At 35.6% G+C, this 18,354-nt stretch overlaps 3 protein-coding genes across 3 annotated transcripts; 2 read left to right on the plus strand and 1 right to left on the minus strand.

Moving 5' to 3' along the window:
• Window positions 1–1,617: 1,617 nt before the first annotated feature.
• Window positions 1,618–4,630, minus strand: LOC129297839 (cation/H(+) antiporter 15-like). Its single transcript, XM_054936183.1, has 3 exons — window positions 4,142–4,630; window positions 2,969–3,976; window positions 1,618–2,877 (listed from the first exon to the last, which is right to left on the minus strand). Exons 1-3 carry the CDS (start codon window positions 4,628–4,630, stop codon window positions 1,618–1,620), a joined length of 2,757 nt encoding a protein of 918 aa, XP_054792158.1.
• Window positions 4,631–5,870: 1,240 nt separating this feature from the next.
• Window positions 5,871–9,644, plus strand: LOC129297840 (uncharacterized protein ycf23-like). The gene is given in 10 exon segments (XM_054936184.1): window positions 5,871–6,202; window positions 6,707–6,772; window positions 7,260–7,334; window positions 7,987–8,049; window positions 8,148–8,207; window positions 8,318–8,365; window positions 8,367–8,408; window positions 8,508–8,615; window positions 8,998–9,120; window positions 9,298–9,644. Coding segments are annotated over 10 exon segments (918 nt in total). The 5' UTR covers window positions 5,871–6,004; the 3' UTR covers window positions 9,433–9,644.
• Window positions 9,645–11,402: 1,758 nt separating this feature from the next.
• Window positions 11,403–17,222, plus strand: LOC129297838 (3-oxoacyl-[acyl-carrier-protein] synthase I, chloroplastic-like). Its single transcript, XM_054936182.1, has 7 exons — window positions 11,403–12,173; window positions 13,211–13,642; window positions 14,078–14,251; window positions 15,873–15,986; window positions 16,117–16,218; window positions 16,750–16,816; window positions 16,913–17,222. The coding sequence occupies exons 1-7, from the start codon at window positions 11,733–11,735 to the stop codon at window positions 16,978–16,980; spliced, it is 1,398 nt and encodes a 465-aa protein (XP_054792157.1). The 5' UTR covers window positions 11,403–11,732; the 3' UTR covers window positions 16,981–17,222.
• Window positions 17,223–18,354: the final 1,132 nt, after the last annotated feature.

The raw sequence follows: 18,354 nt of genomic DNA on the forward strand, positions 1-18,354 counted from the left end.
AAAAGAACGAACTAGAGCAACGAATAATTTTTAGAAATGATAAGGACAAAGATGAAAATTTATTGTAGAAGGAACAATACAAACAATATATTCGCTCTGTCTTAAATTATAGGATACTTTTAAAATAATTTTTTTATTTTAAAATATAATACATTTTAAGTAGATTAGGGTTTTATTAAATGCACCAATTCTAATATTATATTTTCTCTTTTTATAATTAATTTTCGTCTCCTCTATTTTCGATATATTAAATAATGAGTATTTTTAAAAGTTTATATTTTTATTTTGAAAAGAAAAGATTGTTAAGTATATTTAATAAGATTTATTGATATGTAAAATTTTGACTTAAAGTGTATAATAATTTAAGATGTAGAGAGTACTTTACAAGAGATATATGATGAGATTACAAATTATAATATAGGAATTAAGTTAAAATATAATTACAACTACAACTGACGAAAACACATGTTTAAGTGTTTAACCGTGTATTGTGCTCAAACTTATGAAATTAAATAAAGCGCTTCAAATTTTGCTACCCTGTCCCTAGTTTTAGCCTGCATGTCTTATAGATCTTCTCTTCTACCATTACGCTGGTTTAATCAATTAATTAACATTAGTCTCGGCTTTGGCATTCTAATATTATATAATAAATCATGGATTGACTATGACTTTGTCAAACAAAAAAGATTTGCTTAAAAATTTCTCCTGCTCTTAGCTTTAAACAAAATTATTAGTCTACTAATTTTAATCAATGATTATCGGCTTAGAGGTCCATTCTCTTCTTGTGGATGAATTTCATTCATTCCTATACATATGTGTGTCTATATTTTTCTCACACGATTTTCCTATCACATGAAAAATCATAAAATCACTCTCTTGAATATGACCCTTTTTTTCAGAAAGAAGAAAGACAAAAAAAAAATTCCTAGAATTAAAAAACTGAATTCGTAATGAGAATTAATATTTTAAGTGTATTCTTAATGAGAATTAATATTTTAAGTGTGGTTTAGTTAGATTTGACATTCTATAATTAATCATATATTGACCTTTTAACTTGGTTAGAAATAAAAAAGGAAGAATTCCTTTAAAATCCCACACAATACAATTAAATATTTTTTTACTCAGTTATCAATAGACCTTATAATATTTAAATACGTTATGTGGAATTTGTATAGAATTTTCCCAACAAAAAAACTCACTCCTACATCTCTCTTGTGCTTTAAATGCGTATTGGGCTGCAAATAGAATTGTACAGGCGATAATCTTTTTGCTGGGAACATATCTCCTTCATATGATTATTTAGAATCTGTTTAAAAGAGACCGAAATATGAGAGTGAGATCTACATAGATGAAATCTACTGACTTCATCTGTCGTCTCTATCTCTCTCACAAAATTTTCTCTTTCAACAAAAAAAAAAAGTCTTGAAGAAAGATTTTTTAAGCACAATTGAGGGTCAAAGAAGAGAAATTCCAACGACTACTTACAAAATTCTTGCAACTAAAACTAGTTACAAGTTCACAAAAAAAAAAAAAAAACTCAATCCTCCTCTGTTGCTTCTTTTTCTCCCTGCATGTTGGTTCATTAGCAATCACTCAATCCATTACGGAGGACGTTATTCAGACATGACTAACAAGTGTATCAGAGCCATCTTCCATTGTTTCCTCATCGTTGGGATGTCTATGAACATGATTTCCCAACATAGTTTGATCATATCCATATTGCTGCACAATAAGCACTGAAGATTTAGAATCAAAGCTATTGGATGCCAATATGTCACCTACAGCTCCAAGCTCAGGGCAATCACACCAGTCCATGAACCCTGAGAATATCATAGAATTCCTCCCTCTCCCTTGTCCCACTATGTACAAATGATAGTCACCTTCATCCAACTCATTTAGTAATGCAGGAATATCCTCACCCGTATGAACTTCTCTCTCCGAGTAAGCAATGGAGTCCTCATTGTGCATTGCCTTGAGTCTAAATAAGTTCACATACTCATCATCCAACTCTTTCTGCTTGGAGCTATCCAAAACTGTAGATAATATCCCTTTGGGTTCCAATTCAACTGCTTCCTCCACTTTAAATGTAGCTTCATCAGCCATAAGTACCCTCACCATCGAGAGTTGAACGCCAGGATGAGTTGCCATTCTCCAAGCAACAGCTAAGGCTTCACGATCATCAGGTCCACCAATGAAGATCATAAGAATACGACAATTGGTTTTAGAAAGTGAGAATATGCCTCGATCAACGAAAATCCCCACAGAACAAGGTGAATCTTGCATGACATTAGAGTTTATGTCTTTGTATGCACTGTTCAACATCTCTAGATAGCCTTCTGTGTTGACTTGCTTGTGAAAAGGGAGGAGGATGAGGTTGGTGTGTTTTTCATTTGCTGTGTTGTATATGTCCTCGTGGATGGTACTATAGCTAGACAAAACATTGAATGTTTCCACACGAATGGCATCATTTAACTCGGCTAATACTTTGAAGGTGTTGGTAATAACTTCTAGCTCAGCTTGTGATTGACTATGATGTTGTGTTCCTGGGTGTGAAAGATGTTGGCTCATGTGGTCAAGGAGCACGAAAGCACCACGACTTGTAAGTTCAACAAGGTAAAGTGCACCCACATAGACGGGGGAAAATCTGGAGGCATGGAAGCATTCAATAATCTTTACCATGCTGCTGGCATGGCGATTGTTATGCACACAAGCCAAAATCCGGAGTTCCGCATCAAGTCTTGAATTCTGTATAGTTCTCATCTTGTTTATCTTAAATCGCTTTCTTGGTTTGTAAGCGACGTTGGTGATAACTGAAGATGATATAGTCATTATAATAAGAGCAGTGACTAGAATTGAGTAGGATGAGACCGTCAAAATCTGCAAAAAGACATGCAGACACGTAAGAGTTAATTGGTCATGTAATCAAAGTGGCGTCTGATCAAATGTTACAAGTCAAATTGATGTATACCTGTCTATCCCACCCCATATTAAGCATGATCAAAGCGACGACACCCTTGGTGTTCATAAGCACTCCAAGTCCCAGACCATCTCGAATAGGGATACCATAAGCAAAAGTAGCCACCAAAGTGCTGAGAATCTTTGGGATGCATAATAAGACGATAATGAGCATTGAAAAGGCCCAATTTCTGTGAGATAGAGCCTTTACCAAGTCCATTCTCATACCAGAGCCTGCAAAAACCAATGGTGCTAGAACACCAGAAGCAAAATCATCAGCTGCTGACATCATCACACTTGTGAATCTCCCATGAGGCAGAATCAACCCAAACACAAAAGCCCCAACAATGCCAGAGCCAAGGACGTCTGTAATATATGCACATATTATAGTTCCCATAAGCACATATAGCAGCCTATGATCATTCCATTCTTCTCGATCTGTCTTTCCATCAATAATTGGCGTGATAATAGGACGAACCACAAAGATGCAGAAAGCAATGAATGCCATGGTACTCATCACAGTGTAGATTGCTCCAGGTCCATCGTCAAGGGTAAATGGAATCATTAACATAAACAGAAGCCAAGAACAGGAGTCGCTGACTATGGCTGCATCTAAAGCTGATCTGCCTAGCTCGGTATAAAGGAGCTTGAGGCTGGCAAGGATTTCAGCAAGTATTGGAAAACCTGTGACCGTAAGACACAGAGACCATAACAAGCAAGCTTTGACAGGATCACTTTCAATGATTTCATTAGTCTGAATGTCGTAAGTTTTTCGATGCAGAGCATATATGATCACTCCTAATGCCATTGGAATGATTATACCAGTCATTGCAACACTAATGGCCTTCTTTGGTGCTCGTAGGACGTTGTCTAAGTTCATCTGCAAGCCAGTTAAGAAGGCGTAGAAGATTATACCTATACTGCTGAAGACTTCAATATTCAGGATTCCCCGTATAGGAAAAAGAAGGAGGAATATTATCGGTATTTCACCCAGCATATCTGCACTTAGTATGAAACCGGCCTGCACGTAGATTTAGATCAATTACTTACAAGTCAGAATGCAGGAGAATCATTCCAAGAGCTTCATTTTGTGTTATGCAATTAAATTCCAACACCAATTAAGATGCCCGGAGCAAAGAAAAAAGAGAGATGTTTGTGAATAAAAGCCGTGAATGTAGAAACTTACAAGAACTTCAGCAACAAGACGAGGGATGTGCAAGGGTCGAGTGATGAGGATGAAAAGACGAGTGACGAATATGGTCCAAAAAGTTTGAAGGGCGAGAATAGGAAGCTCCGATCCATAGATATCACTGGTTTTCCAGACGGCATTGGGGTTTTTCACAGTGAGATTATAACACAAGAAGGGATTCTGCACAAGCATGGCTTCTTCTTGTTTTGTTTTCTGCAGGTATTGCTGCTTTCTCCTGAGAGACCAATGAGAAAAGAGCCGTTGAGTTTGTGAGGAACGAATCAGGCAATGGAGATTTATATATGAAGCCATGGAGCAGAGGAAGAAATGAAGGAGGAAGAAGTAAGTTGTAACGACATTCCAAATATCGGGTTTCATTGGAGGTGGCACATGATACACCCGACCTGTATGTAACTGTAATGGTGCGTTCAAGGTTCCGTCCTTCGCGTTGTTATACCCCCGATGACCTGTTTGTAATGGTATCATTGTAATGACATTATTATTATTATTATTAGTATTAGTATTCACACGTGTTTGTTATCTGTTATTACACGCGTTTATTACACCTGGCCATTTCACATTTTCACTGGACAAAATTAAATACCCATGCCATGCGCATAATATTAAGTAAATTTCCTTATTTAAAATTTATCTTCTAAAATTAATGCAAGCACATTCATTTATGTGAAAACCTGTGTAAATTCTAGTTAGTTTGCTCAATATAGGTATGCGTTGGTCTAAGTTAGCTCAAAATGTTGATAGTAAAGTTGACAATTCAAGTCAAACTCATCAGACTAGCCCAAACCAACTAAACAAGATTTAAGGTCGAGTTTAAAAAAAAAATTTTTATGTTCGGGTTTGGCCATGAATACTCAAATAAAAATATATAAAATATAATAAATATTAATTAATTTTTTAAATTTTAATTCATTTTATAGTAAAATACTATACATTTGAGTCTTATACACTGATTAAGTATCAAAAAAATATATTTTTTATAAAATAAAATAGTTAATTTTGAAGTAAAAAATTAATTAAAAATAATTTTAAAAATAAAATTTGATATTCTGGTCTTCCAAAGTCTAAAGAAATTTGAGTCAGCTTGACTAGTTGGATTTTTAAAAAATCAAGCCCCTTTGGCTTCATCCAAATTCTTAGCTCTAATTGATTGTTGGGACTCGAGATCTTATAAGAAAAATAATGACAATTGAGCTTTCATTACTTCCATTTAACTTTTCTTTGTTGTCAATTTAATTTCAATAATTTTCAAGCCAATGGCTTTATCCATCGTTACTCTTTCCATCAATTTTAAAAATGTCATTTTCCTCATTAAAAAAATATAATTTTCTGAAAAAAAATGAACTAAATTAAAAAGATAACACTTGTATCGAATAAGATTCTGAAATTTTAAAATGTCAAAGTAAAATTTTACTTTGTATCATGAAAAATTTATTGATTGATAATTGATAATTAATTGCTTTTTCTTTGACCAGATTGATAATTGAGTTTGATTGTTGAAGTAGTTGAATTTATGAGTAAAAACATTAAATTCAAGTAGTTTCAATTTCAATCATTAAAAAGGAGCGCGCAAAAAAGTAAAAACATGTGAGCACATACAAAAATGAAGAGAAATGCGAAGCTTATAAATACCAAAAAGAAAAAAGGGAAAAGAAAAAGAAAAAGAAAGAAATGGCCCGCTTATATTATGTGTAGCTGTTTTCTGCGCTGCCAATTTTCTAACCTGAGAAAATATCTTGCATATGACAGTCTACAGTTAGCAGCTCCTTCTTATCTTCTCGCTCTCTTGTTCTATTCTTTCGTCCTACTTTGCTTGCTTGCTTTTGATAAGGAGCAATAGACATGCATTCTTTAACTTGCATGCCCATTTCCTCTTCTTCTCACACCTTTCTGAAGCATAATCACCTCCCTTTTTTGGGTGATGTTTCGTCGAAGCCATGTCTTCCTTTGAAAAGAAGAGGCAATTTCACTACCAGAGCTTTACTCTCATCTACCAAAGAATCTGTCTTGAGGGATTTTCATGAACGAAGAGCTCTTAAGGTAAAGCACACCCATTTCAAGTCTCTCTCTCTCTCTCTCTCTCTGTCTCTGTGTCCTGCGCCACCTCCCCAGCCTTTTTCCTGAGTGCAAGCACAATTATTTTATTCTTTTGGATTTTAATTTTATTTCCGTTTCTCTAGGCCAATCCTGCAAATGCAGTGGCCTTTCTGTCCTTTTACTTCATGTCTTCGGCAATCGTAATATCCAAGCAGTTCATATTGTTTTAAAATTCATAAATATCAAACAAGGGGATCTGAACAAACATGGGTTACGTTCATCTATGAGGGTTTAAAATGAAGGCATGGATATTAACACTTAGGAAAACACTTGATGTATGTGTATAAGTATATTGCTTCTTCTGTTTATTTTGATAAATCATGATTATTCTCATTAAAATGTATTTGCATGTGACAGTTTCTCATAAAAATCTCTTACTATTATGTTATTGCAATTTCAGTACATGCAATATAAGTATGTTAACAACGACTTTGGTTTCTTTGGCAGATTATCTCAGGCTTGCAGAATTTTAATAAAGACAACATTGCTTCAGTGGTAACTGCTGCAGACAAGGTTTTATTTTCTCCAGCTCTGTATTAGTACTCTTTCTTCAGCTTTGCAAAATACTAGCTTCTATTTCTTATCCGCTAATCGAAACTTTTTAATCCTAGCTCTGAAATATGAAAATAGCAAAAAAGAAAAAGACTAGGGGCTAATCTTCTCGTGAAACATAATCAGGCAGAGACAACTGATTAGAGTTTGCTGGATATCTGGGTGATTAAGTCACTTTTCTCTATTAGATTTCCAAATTTACTGGCATGTTTTTTCTCCTTAATATGTTCATACTATGACAATTTGACTAAAGGGATCGAGGTTAACATAATCCTTATAGAAGTGTAACCGCATGGTTGTGTTTGAAGTTGGAATGTCGTTTGTGTCTGCATGAAATTATGATTATCCATCAAACGTTTGCTACATCATTTGCTTAGGCTTTCTCACTTGAAGTCTTTCACATTAACGACGCTGGTTCTGTATTGAAATTCAATATATTGTGCTACAGGGGGGAGCAACCCACGTGGATATAGCATGTGACCCAGAGTTGGTGAACCTAGCTATCAGCTTAACTTCTTGTCCGGTATATTCATACTGCTCTAGAGCGCACCTAAACCGTTTCCATAATATGTATGTGAAGTTGTGGACTTAGGCATAGGGTATTTTGAATATGGATATAAATCTAACAAAGTAAAATTAATAGTGACAGACAATTCTTGGTCATACATGATTTCGATTTTACTTTGTATGATGCTTGATTGATATTTTTTTTTCCCTATTCAAGCTTTTACAAATTGTTTTTATTGCTGATAAAATGCAGGAGTCCTAAGGTGGTTTATCCTGTATAGATAGATTTGTTTGATTTCTTTAAGGCCTTTTTGCACCGTGAATTGTTGGATTAACTTGTTCACCTCAGATTTGTCAGTCCAATAAATTAGCTAGTTACTGCATATTTGAGACAACTCCCTACTCATTCTCCTGGCAAACAAGTAGAAATTTCAGAATATAATGGTGAATCATTATGCACTTGTACTAGTGATTTAAGCTTTAATATTGGGATAGGTCAGATGGGGCAGAATTGAGACACTATTTACTTATCTTCATTCTTCAGGGCATTTGAGAGCTATAAAAAATGCATCCTTTTTATTCTGGCAGAGTCAAGAATAGATCAAATGTCAGTAGATTAATCAAAATCTTTCCTGCCTTGAGGAATTTACAATTGATCAATCTTGCAGGTATGTGTTTCTTCTATAGATCCTGCAACATTCCCAGCTGCAGTTGAAGCAGGAGCGCTAATGGTTTGATCTTCTTGCCTAGTTTCATCTGAATTATCAGTTCAAAATTAGCAGAATGGACTATTAAATTTACAGTTAATCATAATTGATGGTATTGACAGGTTGAGATTGGAAATTATGATTCATTTTATGAAAAGGACATGATGTTTACTCCAGAGCAGGTATAGAGCATACTGCACTATGAAAGCTAGAAATTTTTAAGAATTTAGAGCCTAAAGTCAAATAACTGGTCCAGGTCTTCTAGTGATCTGTTTGTTTTCCTTTTATGCAGATACTGGGTCTAACAAAGGAAACTAGGAGATTACTTCCCTCCATAGTTTTTGTCTGTCACTGTTCCTCACACACTGAGCCTTCCAGATCAGGTTACGAGTAACCCCATAACTGCAAGAGGATACACTGATGTTGATGCTATCAATATTTGCCTGCATCCCAGATAAAACAAAAATCTATATCCTTAACAGGTCAAGCTTGCTGAGTCACTGGAACAAGCAGGTGCAGATATCATTCAAACTGAAGGAGGAAAATGTTCAAATCCTACAAAGTCAGGTGTTCTAGGCTTGATTGAGAAGGTAACTTAAAAAAATACCTGGCAGATTATTACACATAACAGCAGATAAGTTGGAGTCTGAACACCATGTGTATATTCTAATGCTAATTTGACAGCTTAATTATCAGAAAGAAAATATTTGCTTCCTAGACATGAGTCTCTTCTCCGATCTTCGTTGCCTTGTCTCTCTTTACCAATTTGTGTGTGTGTGTGAGACAGAGAAGGGGGGGATGCATCCCAGTAGCTCATAAACCACAGAAAAATGATGGTTTTATCTCAAGCTGACATTTCATATCTAGAACAGATTCACGGACTAGTCCTTACTTATACCCAACAAGAGTCAGGATGCATAGGCAAATGATGTTCAATTGTGAAAAAACCTTAATTTATTGTTATTGTTGCAGGCAACGCCTACTTTGGCTGCAGCATATTCCATATCTCGAGCTGTCAGGATCCCTGTCCTATGTTCATCTGGGTTAAGTGCTGTCACGGCACCAATGGCCATCGCAGCTGGGGCTGCTGGTGTGGTATGCATTCATTTTCTTTTTAGTTTTCTTCCCGTTTCAATTCATATATCAATCAAAACTACACTCAAAACTAGGCCTTCAAGTGATGGGGTTTTAGCTTGTGTAAATAATTTAGGCAAGAATAACTCAATGTCATGGTGTACAGTACTTGCTGATCAACGTGGTTCTTAATCACAGGGCGTGGGGTCTGCAGTGAATAAGCTAAATGACGTGGTTGCCATGATAGCCGAGGTCAGAAGCATTGCTGATTCACTAAAGACACCCTTCCAGAGACAAGCAGCTGCAGAAGAAGAAACTCAGAGACTTTTTTAGGACTGGGGATTTATGATCCATGAATTAGGCTCAAGGTAGTGTTGTTAGAACTTAGAAGAGGATAGAACATGTGATGGTAATATGAATTCCCTAGAGGCTACAACAGGAATAAGAAGTTAAGATCTGCTATAATCTGTTTTACTTGTTCTCAAATTCTTGTATATGTAATGTAACTCCAAGCATAAAAATGCATGCATTAATACTTTAACACACTCTCTTGGCAGGACAATATTATCTAGTTAAATAGAAAACTGTCTACCCTCCAAACTCTAATTCCTCACCAGTTTCTTCTTATTCATTGCTTTATTGTCAAGCAATGGAAACAACTTGAGTCTTGATAATCTTTTTTTTTTTTAATAAAAGGCCACAGTAAATCGTGTAGGGTACAACAATTAAGTTATGTCAAAGCTTAAAAGACTTCGACAGTCAATAGGTGAATCGACCGGTGAAATTGTGTTGAACAAGTGAAAGAGCTTCAAGAAAATCTGAGTAAACATTGACCTTAGTAAATAACATTGACCTTAGTAAATTTGTTATCCTAACAAAGGATGGGGCCTTCAAGTGTGGCTAAAAGTTTGATGGCAGTGCTGAGATAATAATCAAGGCATTTAGAAAAACTTTTAATTCAATTTCCTTAGTCATTATGAATGAGCCATCCATAAGTGATAATGCTGTCAATGTCAGTTGAGCCATCAATATCTACTATGACCCATCCAGGATTTGGTGGGAATTGTTTTGCTTGGAATCTCTCATAATCTCAAGACATGAAACTAAGTCTTGATTAAAGGTTAATACCATTGATTATGTCTTGAGTACAAGAGAAGGTGATGTCTTTGATATGATAGTCTTCTTCAAAATAGATTTCTTTGTATTTTTCTGTCTAAATATTCCAATACAACTGAGCGAAAAGCTTCTACCATGGAGTTCCTTTCATGTTTGGTCCTCTTACATTGCTTTTTGCATTCTAAAGGATCCAACCATGCATGGAAGCCTTGATAATCTAAAGTCAGCTCACTAGCCGTGAAAATGAAGGTTCTTTACCATTCTCCTGTTATGTTCTAAACAAATTAATTGTGTTCAAATAATATGTGACACATCCTACGTTCATAACAAGGTTGCATGTGAAAGTTAGTTATCATGACAAGCCAATTGTAAGTTATTAATTTTGTCTAGAAGATATATCTCACAAACATATCCACCTTGAAATCAATAACATATTTTAGAGTGATATACTGATATATTTCTTTTTTTAAAAGTCAATGCAATTTCGTAATTTTAAAAAGAAAGTGATCGCCTGCTCGGTTAGAATTTGTTGTAAACAAGGTTTCCCCAATCTGCCAACCAAATGTAACCGGATTTTGCGGTCAACAAGATTGGTGTGGGTAGATTAACTAGACTCTGTTTCTTGTTTTGTTATTTTAGGTTCAAGTTCCAAAATTAGCTTTTAGCCAATAATTATCAAATCTTCATAAACACAGCATAAAAACCACAATTGAATCTTACATAATTATGCTTTGTGCGAATGAGGGTGACAAATATATAATTATGTGTTGATTTATGTCTTATTTGTTGCTCCCATTTTTAAGTATACTATACATATATGTTAAAAAAGGTTTATACTCCTAAAAAACTTATAAATAAATTAGATTAATTTGTCAGTGAAAATCTTATGTTATTAATGTTTTGGTCAATATGCCTATACATTTTCATTTTCATTTATATTCACGAATATGTGATTTAAATTCTACCTCGCACATCTTGGTTTGAAAACAACAAACCATCAATTAAATATATTTTTTATGAAATATAAAAATTATTCATGAAAACCAGAAATGTATCTGTATTTTTTTTAAAAAAATGAACAGGAAAAAAAAGAGGAGCTAAAACTCATGTAATTGTTTTTACAAAAAAAAAAAAAAAGATGTAATTGTTAGCTAAACAAAGCGCGCTGTTCGCATCGGACTCGCATGCAAATGGTCAACACATTTTTGGACTTTGGTGAAGCGCTTCAGCGAAATTTGCAGATTAGTTTTCGACTTGCATCGTAATCGTCGCTTGCTTTTTGATAATGCCACTGGATGCGAAGAGTTCGAAGAATTATTTGTCGTCACACGAAAACTTAGCTGCAGATTAAGCTCTTGTATATCCCGGCAAGGCTTAAACACATTTTGCTTTGTTCATCGCAATCATGAGCTAATCCTAACAATTCCCTGGAGTAGCCGAAGTTCGTCTGAATTCCTCATCTCCACATTTCCATCGTTGTTATCGTCAATCCTTTCACTCGCCGCCGCCGCCGCACCATGCTGGCACTTCAATCTCCTACCATTCGGGCTTCTCCGTTTGACCCACTTCGCAAATCTCTCAATGCGCCCAAAAGATCCAAAAAGAAAGTCCATTTCATATCTGCCGCTGCGTCCGCTACAGTTTCTGCTCCCAAGAGAGAGAAGGACCCAAAGAAGCGGGTGGTGATAACGGGAATGGGACTTGCCTCTGTGTTCGGCAATGACGTCGATACGTTCTATGAGAAGCTTCTTGCGGGCGAAAGCGGAATTAGCCCCATTGATAGATTTGATGCCTCCAAGTTTCCCACGAAGTTCGGCGGGCAGATCCGAGGGTTCGACTCCGAAGGTTACATTGATGGCAAGAACGATAGGCGGCTCGATGATTGCCTTCGGTACTGCATTGTTGCTGGCAAAAAGGCCCTCGAGCATGCTGACCTTGGTGCTGATAAGCGTTCAAAGGTTTGTATTTTGTGTACGTTCACTGTTTACATGCACTTATCTTCACTTGCTTAGCTTTGAGGTAGAGATATGGTGAATTTCTGGCTTAATGTACTTCATTGTCGGTTTAATTGCCACTATTCACCTGTAGTTCACGTAAGGTTATTAATTACTGCATCATCATCTTTTACTTGCAACGGTGCGAGTGGACCCTGCTTGGTTAACTGTCCTTCTAGTTTACTCTGCTTAAATTTTGGAACACTATTTCGAGCAGGGAATTTTGAATTTGGATGGCCGCTGACTGTTAGATGTTGAATTTGCCGACCTGATTTATTACATGGTTTGTTAGTTCTGTCAAGAGATCTTAACTAAATTCCTGTATAATAAGGATAGATGCACGTTAAGAGATGTGTATAATACTATAATTAGAATAGTAAAGGGGCTTCTATTTTCTCTGCTATGGTACTAGAGCATGGTTTTGATTCCTAGACCTGTGGGTTTTAGATTAACTTTGCTTTATTCTAAAAAGGATTTATATGCATAGGCAGGTGTAGAGGTCAATTTGCATTCAGATATTTAAGCATTAAAATGATTTAGGGAATGGGGATTAGTGCATATTGTTGTAACAGGTTTGTACTATGTCAATTTGGTGGTTTCACGAACTGAGATCTGTCAATGATGAGTTTCTCGATTGATCTCAGTTTGAAGCAAGTTGGATTTATAGAGCAGCTGAAGACTCGAGGGTAGTGCAGATTGTTGATATAAGAGATTCCATGTAATGTGTCTCCAGCATTTTTAAGCAATAAAAAATATTCTGTTGTGTTGTTTGTATTACTTTGTACTTAACCATATTATGACATTGAGAAGCAATCCATTTGGAATCTTAAAACGGCATGCTTGTGATATGTTCTTTAACTCCATAGTATACTAAGTAGAAATTTTACTTTATTTAGGATCAAGCGTTAAAAATGCCCCCCCCCAACCCTTTTTTGATCAGAGTAATGCTTTATATGTTATCCAAGAAACATTCAAGTTGTTTAGTTCTTTTTCCTTTGCAGATTGACAAGGAACGTGCCGGTGTGCTTGTTGGGTCAGGAATGGGTGGTCTTACTGTCTTTTCTGATGGTGTCCAGTCTCTAATAGAAAAGGGATACCGCAAGATAACACCTTTTTTTATTCCTTATGCCATAACTAATATGGGTTCAGCGTTGCTTGGAATTGATCTTGGCTTTATGGGTCCAAATTATTCTATTTCAACTGCATGCGCTACCTCCAACTATTGTTTTTATGCTGCTGCAAACCATATACGGAGGGGAGAAGCTGATCTAATGCTAGCAGGTGGGACTGAAGCTGCCATCATTCCCATCGGGTTAGGGGGTTTTGTTGCATGCAGGGCCTTATCTCAGAGAAATGATGACCCTAAAACTGCTTCAAGACCTTGGGACAAAGACCGAGATGGCTTTGTAATGGGTGAAGGTGCTGGAGTACTGGTAAGGCAGAGTTTATTCTGATATGACCTTTGGGGAAACAAGAGCAGAACCTTCATTTTTCTCTCGTCTGTGTCCGTTATATTATGTACAGAGTACTTGGGCTCTCTGCTATAGTGAGTGGCTAGACAAAAATCCATAGTATGGCTAAATACAATTTTTTGTTATAGTTATTAATTTTATTCTATTAAGATAAAATTGGAAATTCTACTGCATTTGTATTTGTGCTTAATCCAAAACAAAACAACTGTAGGAGCTTTATGGGACTATGTATTGGTGGTGAATTGCTAAGACAGTAAAAGTAATTCTACTGCAATTCTCTTTTCCTCTTCCCACCAAGAGTCCGAACAATTCTTTAAAATGCCCAAAAGATTGGTCATCTTGTACAATTATGTACTACAGGCTAGTTTCTGATCCTTATGATTTCTGTATTCACAGGTAATGGAGAGTCTGGAGCATGCCATGAAGCGAGGTGCACCTATTATTGCTGAGTACCTGGGAGGTGCTGTTAACTGCGATGCTCATCATATGACTGATCCTCGATCCGATGGACTTGGAGTGTCTTCATGCATTCAGAGCAGCCTTGAAGATGCTGGTCTGTCACCTGAGGAGGTGCTAGCTATTTTCCTTACAAATGTTTTCTAAGTTATCAAATGCCAATGATTTCCTTTGGATGTGTCTTTACTCTCTAGTAGTTAAATTGTTTGATGGAACCCTCTATTCTAATAAGCTTTAAACAAGCATAAACAGAAACTACACCACAAATGGGACTGAAAATTACTATTACCGAATAGCAAAGTTGGATTACAGCGAAATAAGGAACTGAAAATTACAACGTACTGAAACAGAAACAGCACAAAATACACTCCACCAAACAACAATAACAAAATATAAGTCACTCACTTACAAACATACACTAAGCAGAAGATAAAATGATGAAGAAAGATGACTTCCTCCACCCCCAACCTGGCATTCGAGAGGCCAGAGCTCTCCTTACCACTCTCAATATTCAAAATAATCCCCCCTCTCTCTAGGCAAGGAGGAAGATTTAAAGACCTAAAAAGTGACTCTAGCACAGCCCTTACCCCTAGAAGACCCTTAACCATCACTAGGACTCTAGCACATCACTAGGCCATCAATTACTTTCTTTTTTCCCCTCATAACCAGGATCCCAAGGGCAAACATCTGAACCAACAATAATGTTATCTTTTAACCTCTTGCCTTCCTTGATTTCCTCTTATAGGTCTTAGTAAAATCATGAGCTCTATCATTGTTCTTTTGGGTAAAATTCATTGATTGATTGATAATTCATTATTGAAGCTGGTTAATGTGCACAACTTGTAAGTCCATGTGAAACAGTGCAGGATTGGGTGCTCGCAAGTTGTGGGCTGTTGGGAGGAGATTTATTCTTCTGGGAATAGTTTATGGAGAATTGTTATGTGGAATATAGGGTTTGTAACTCAGAAATTATGGGTTTATTATTTATATTTTGGGATATTAGAGTCTGTAAATTGTTTCAAGTTTTCTTGGGCTGAGAATTTAAATTTTAACTTTTGTGGGTTGTCATATTTCTTAATATTAATAGCATTGTAATTATAGATATATCTTAAAGAAGATGGTACTAGAGGTTCAGAGTTATAAATTGGCTCTATCTAGTTTAGCACGTGTAACTCGCTCTCAAGATGCAAATGAAGTGTTTGCTAATTTTTGTTAAAACTATTACATTAGAGATATTAATAAAGGCAATCACGGCCCCTCTGAACTTTTTTAAAGTGTTCATTGGCCCAGTATTAGTTTATTAGAGCCTATGATCAAGTGGTCTAATGTTCAATTCTTGTTTCATCCCATTTTCTTAGTTAAAATTAAGTTTCAGTGAAGATATTATAAGCTCTTGCTTTATTCACACTTCAAATTCAAAGGCTTTTAAGTGAAGGGCCGTATTGGAGGTTATAATAAAAATTGTCCGTGCTTTAATTTAATAGCTTGAAGTGGTCCTTAATATGTAACATGAACTAGGAACATGAAGATTTCACTACTTGTTCTTTATTTGTTAATATCGTAAGCAGAAGCAGAATGAGATACTGACATATCCACATTCTTCTGAATCCCATCAGTCACAACAAGTTGATGATTGTTATGTCTCGTAATTTTTTTTTTTTTTTCCATTCTCGTTTTAAAGATTCTGTAAATTAGGCCGTCAGTTGATTGGAAATGTATCAATGATATTTTTCAGGTCAATTACATAAACGCACATGCTACATCCACTCTTGCTGGTGACCTGGCAGAGATTAATGCTATTAAAAAGGTTTTCAAAAATACTTCAGAGATCAAAATTAATGCCACCAAGGTATCATCCCACTCTTGAGATCATATTTGGTGATGAAAGTGTTCGTTGTATTTATGCTCTCCACAATTGGTTATATTTGACATTTACCCTGTTCAAGCATTGATTGATATGTTCTTTTGTTTCGTGTCAGTCCATGATAGGGCACTGCCTTGGTGCAGCTGGGGGTTTGGAAGCCATTGCCACAGTGAAGGCCATAACAACAGGATGGCTACATCCTTCAATCAATCAATTTGTACGTTCAGCTTACTCTATGCTATTGGTTAGGAACTTTAGGATTCCTTTCATTAATGTCGGATAAATTATTGTGTTATTTTTGCTTTTATAATGAGGATCTAATTCTTGATGAAGAATGCTGGAACAGATTATTTGTTCCTGAGTTCATTAGACACTATGGTATCCGGAATAATCAGCCTGCATTCTATATTATCTCAATAATTTTATGGGTTTTATGCACTTTCCTTGGGCAAGATGGTTTTAAATATCAAGTTGATGTTGATATTAAGACTCTCATGACTATACTAAGATGTTAAACCACGTTGTTTTCCGTTGCTGGGCAATCGGAGAGGACAGAAGGAATGTTTAGGGTTTGACAAAAAGTTCTCTCTTTCAAAATCGTATGGTTACCTAACAGATAGTTGTAATATTTGACATTTCCCTATTGAACCTGCTGTGTTTTCGATGAGGCAGAACCATTGTGTTTTCATTTCGCACTGCAGATGTTTTAAAAGTCAATGTTTAGTTATGCCCTTTTTCTTGAGTGCAGAATCCAGAGCCGGAGGTTGATTTTGATACGGTTGCAAATGTAAAGCAGCAGCATGAAGTCAATGTTGGTAAGATTATAATTATTAAATTCCTCAGGCCGTTTGCTTGTTCAGTGGCAGAGACCCGAATTTACAGATATAATCGGTGATCTCTTTTCGTTTCAGGGATTTCTAATTCATTTGGATTTGGCGGACACAACTCTGTTGTAGCCTTTTCTGCATTCAGGCCCTGAGCATCCAGTTTGTGTTCACTTGTAGAAGCCGAGTCCTAATTGAGATTTTGTTCTTTATTCTTCACTGAGATTTCCTTCTCTTAATTTTGACTGAATTTGTAAAAGCTGTAGCTGAGTTTTCAAATAGTTGATTTGAAATTTAGCTTCAAGATCATTTTGTTGAACCCATTGAGTCCAGCGCTCGGCCTAATTGGTCCAAGTGTTATTTAAATTTCAATCACATAGCAGCTTCTTCTCTTCAAGCCTTTGTCTTTAGTGTGAGTGCGTGTGAACGGTTTTTTTTTTTTTTCTTTTCTGAAAATTCTTCCTCGACTTATGTAAACATGTATATGATTTGGTAGAGTGCATTGTTCAATCTGGAGGTGATTCTCTCTTTGACTTCCCTTATGGTTTTTGTATGTTAATGTGGAACATGTCCACATGTGACAACTTTCAATATCTGCATTTTTTTTTTTTTAGGGCCTGGACCACCCGCATTTGACAGTTCTACTTCCATTTGCCATAAACAAGGCAAAAATATAACGTCTAGATTGAGTCCACGTTTAACTTAAAGTAATTTATGTTGTTATTTTATTCTTTAAAACCTTGACATTTTGCGCCAATTATATTGTTAAAAATATAGGTATTTTGCATTTTTTTTGCCAAAAAAAAGGAACAAATCAATAATTGGGAATTAATTTTCACGAGGGATGAATTGAATAAAAAGAAAGAATGAAGTAAGCTAAAAAAAAATAATTGTGAAAGAGTAGCTTTCTCATTTATCCCAAAAAAAAAAAAAACAGAGAGCGAGACTAGCCTTTTCATTTATGGAAAAAAGAAAAAATTGCTTTCTCCATACTCAGAGGGATAATCTTGTTATATTCTTATAGGTCTTACTATTAAATTTTTATGACAAATTTTTCATTTTAGTGCGTTACCTTTTATTAAATATCTGTAAGAAAAAAAGTATTAATAATCAATATATAATAAAGAAGATGTATTTATAAACTTGAGTTTTTGAGTTGGAGTTAAAACGTGTTATCTTGTTGCTATCTTTGCACGTTTCTTCTCTCTCTTTATTTCTAGATGGTCATTTTTTATTTCTAACAAGTGATATTAAGTTCAAGTTTTGCTTAGGACTTGTAAGTCCATTATTGTGCACACATTTAAAACCCATAATGGAACTAACCCTAATTATAGCAAGGATTTGTATGCGCCATACCATTTGAGTCTTGTAAATTAGGACTAGCCCTAAAGTGAGAACTTGGTGTTTGGAATATCTTTAATATGAAGAGTTTGTAGACTCACATTTGAAAGAGAGATTGTTAGGTTGTCCAATTGTGAGTGAACTTAAGCCAATATAAAAAGCTTAACATTGGATATAGTTGGGTTTAA

Source organism: Prosopis cineraria, unplaced genomic scaffold (genome assembly GCF_029017545.1).
Source record: "Prosopis cineraria cultivar Desert tree isolate PC_DT_omini unplaced genomic scaffold, ASM2901754v1 PC623, whole genome shotgun sequence".
Classification (NCBI taxonomy): domain Eukaryota; kingdom Viridiplantae; phylum Streptophyta; class Magnoliopsida; order Fabales; family Fabaceae; genus Prosopis; species Prosopis cineraria.

Bases quoted from the DNA above. Each gene is read 5' to 3' on its own strand.
- LOC129297839 (XM_054936183.1), bottom strand. From the start codon at position 4,630: ATGATACCATTACAAACAGGTCATCGGGGGTATAACAACGCGAAGGAC. The intron at 3,977-4,141 runs GTAAGTTTCTAC...ATCTACGTGCAG, and splicing joins GTCTTGTTGCTGAAGTTCTT to GCCGGTTTCATACTAAGTGC. The intron at 2,878-2,968 runs GTATACATCAAT...GTCTTTTTGCAG, and splicing joins ATATGGGGTGGGATAGACAG to ATTTTGACGGTCTCATCCTA.
- LOC129297838 (XM_054936182.1), top strand. From the start codon at position 11,733: ATGCTGGCACTTCAATCTCCTACCATTCGGGCTTCTCCGTTTGACCCA. The intron at 15,987-16,116 runs GTATCATCCCAC...GTTTCGTGTCAG, and splicing joins TCAAAATTAATGCCACCAAG to TCCATGATAGGGCACTGCCT. The intron at 16,219-16,749 runs GTACGTTCAGCT...TCTTGAGTGCAG, and splicing joins ATCCTTCAATCAATCAATTT to AATCCAGAGCCGGAGGTTGA.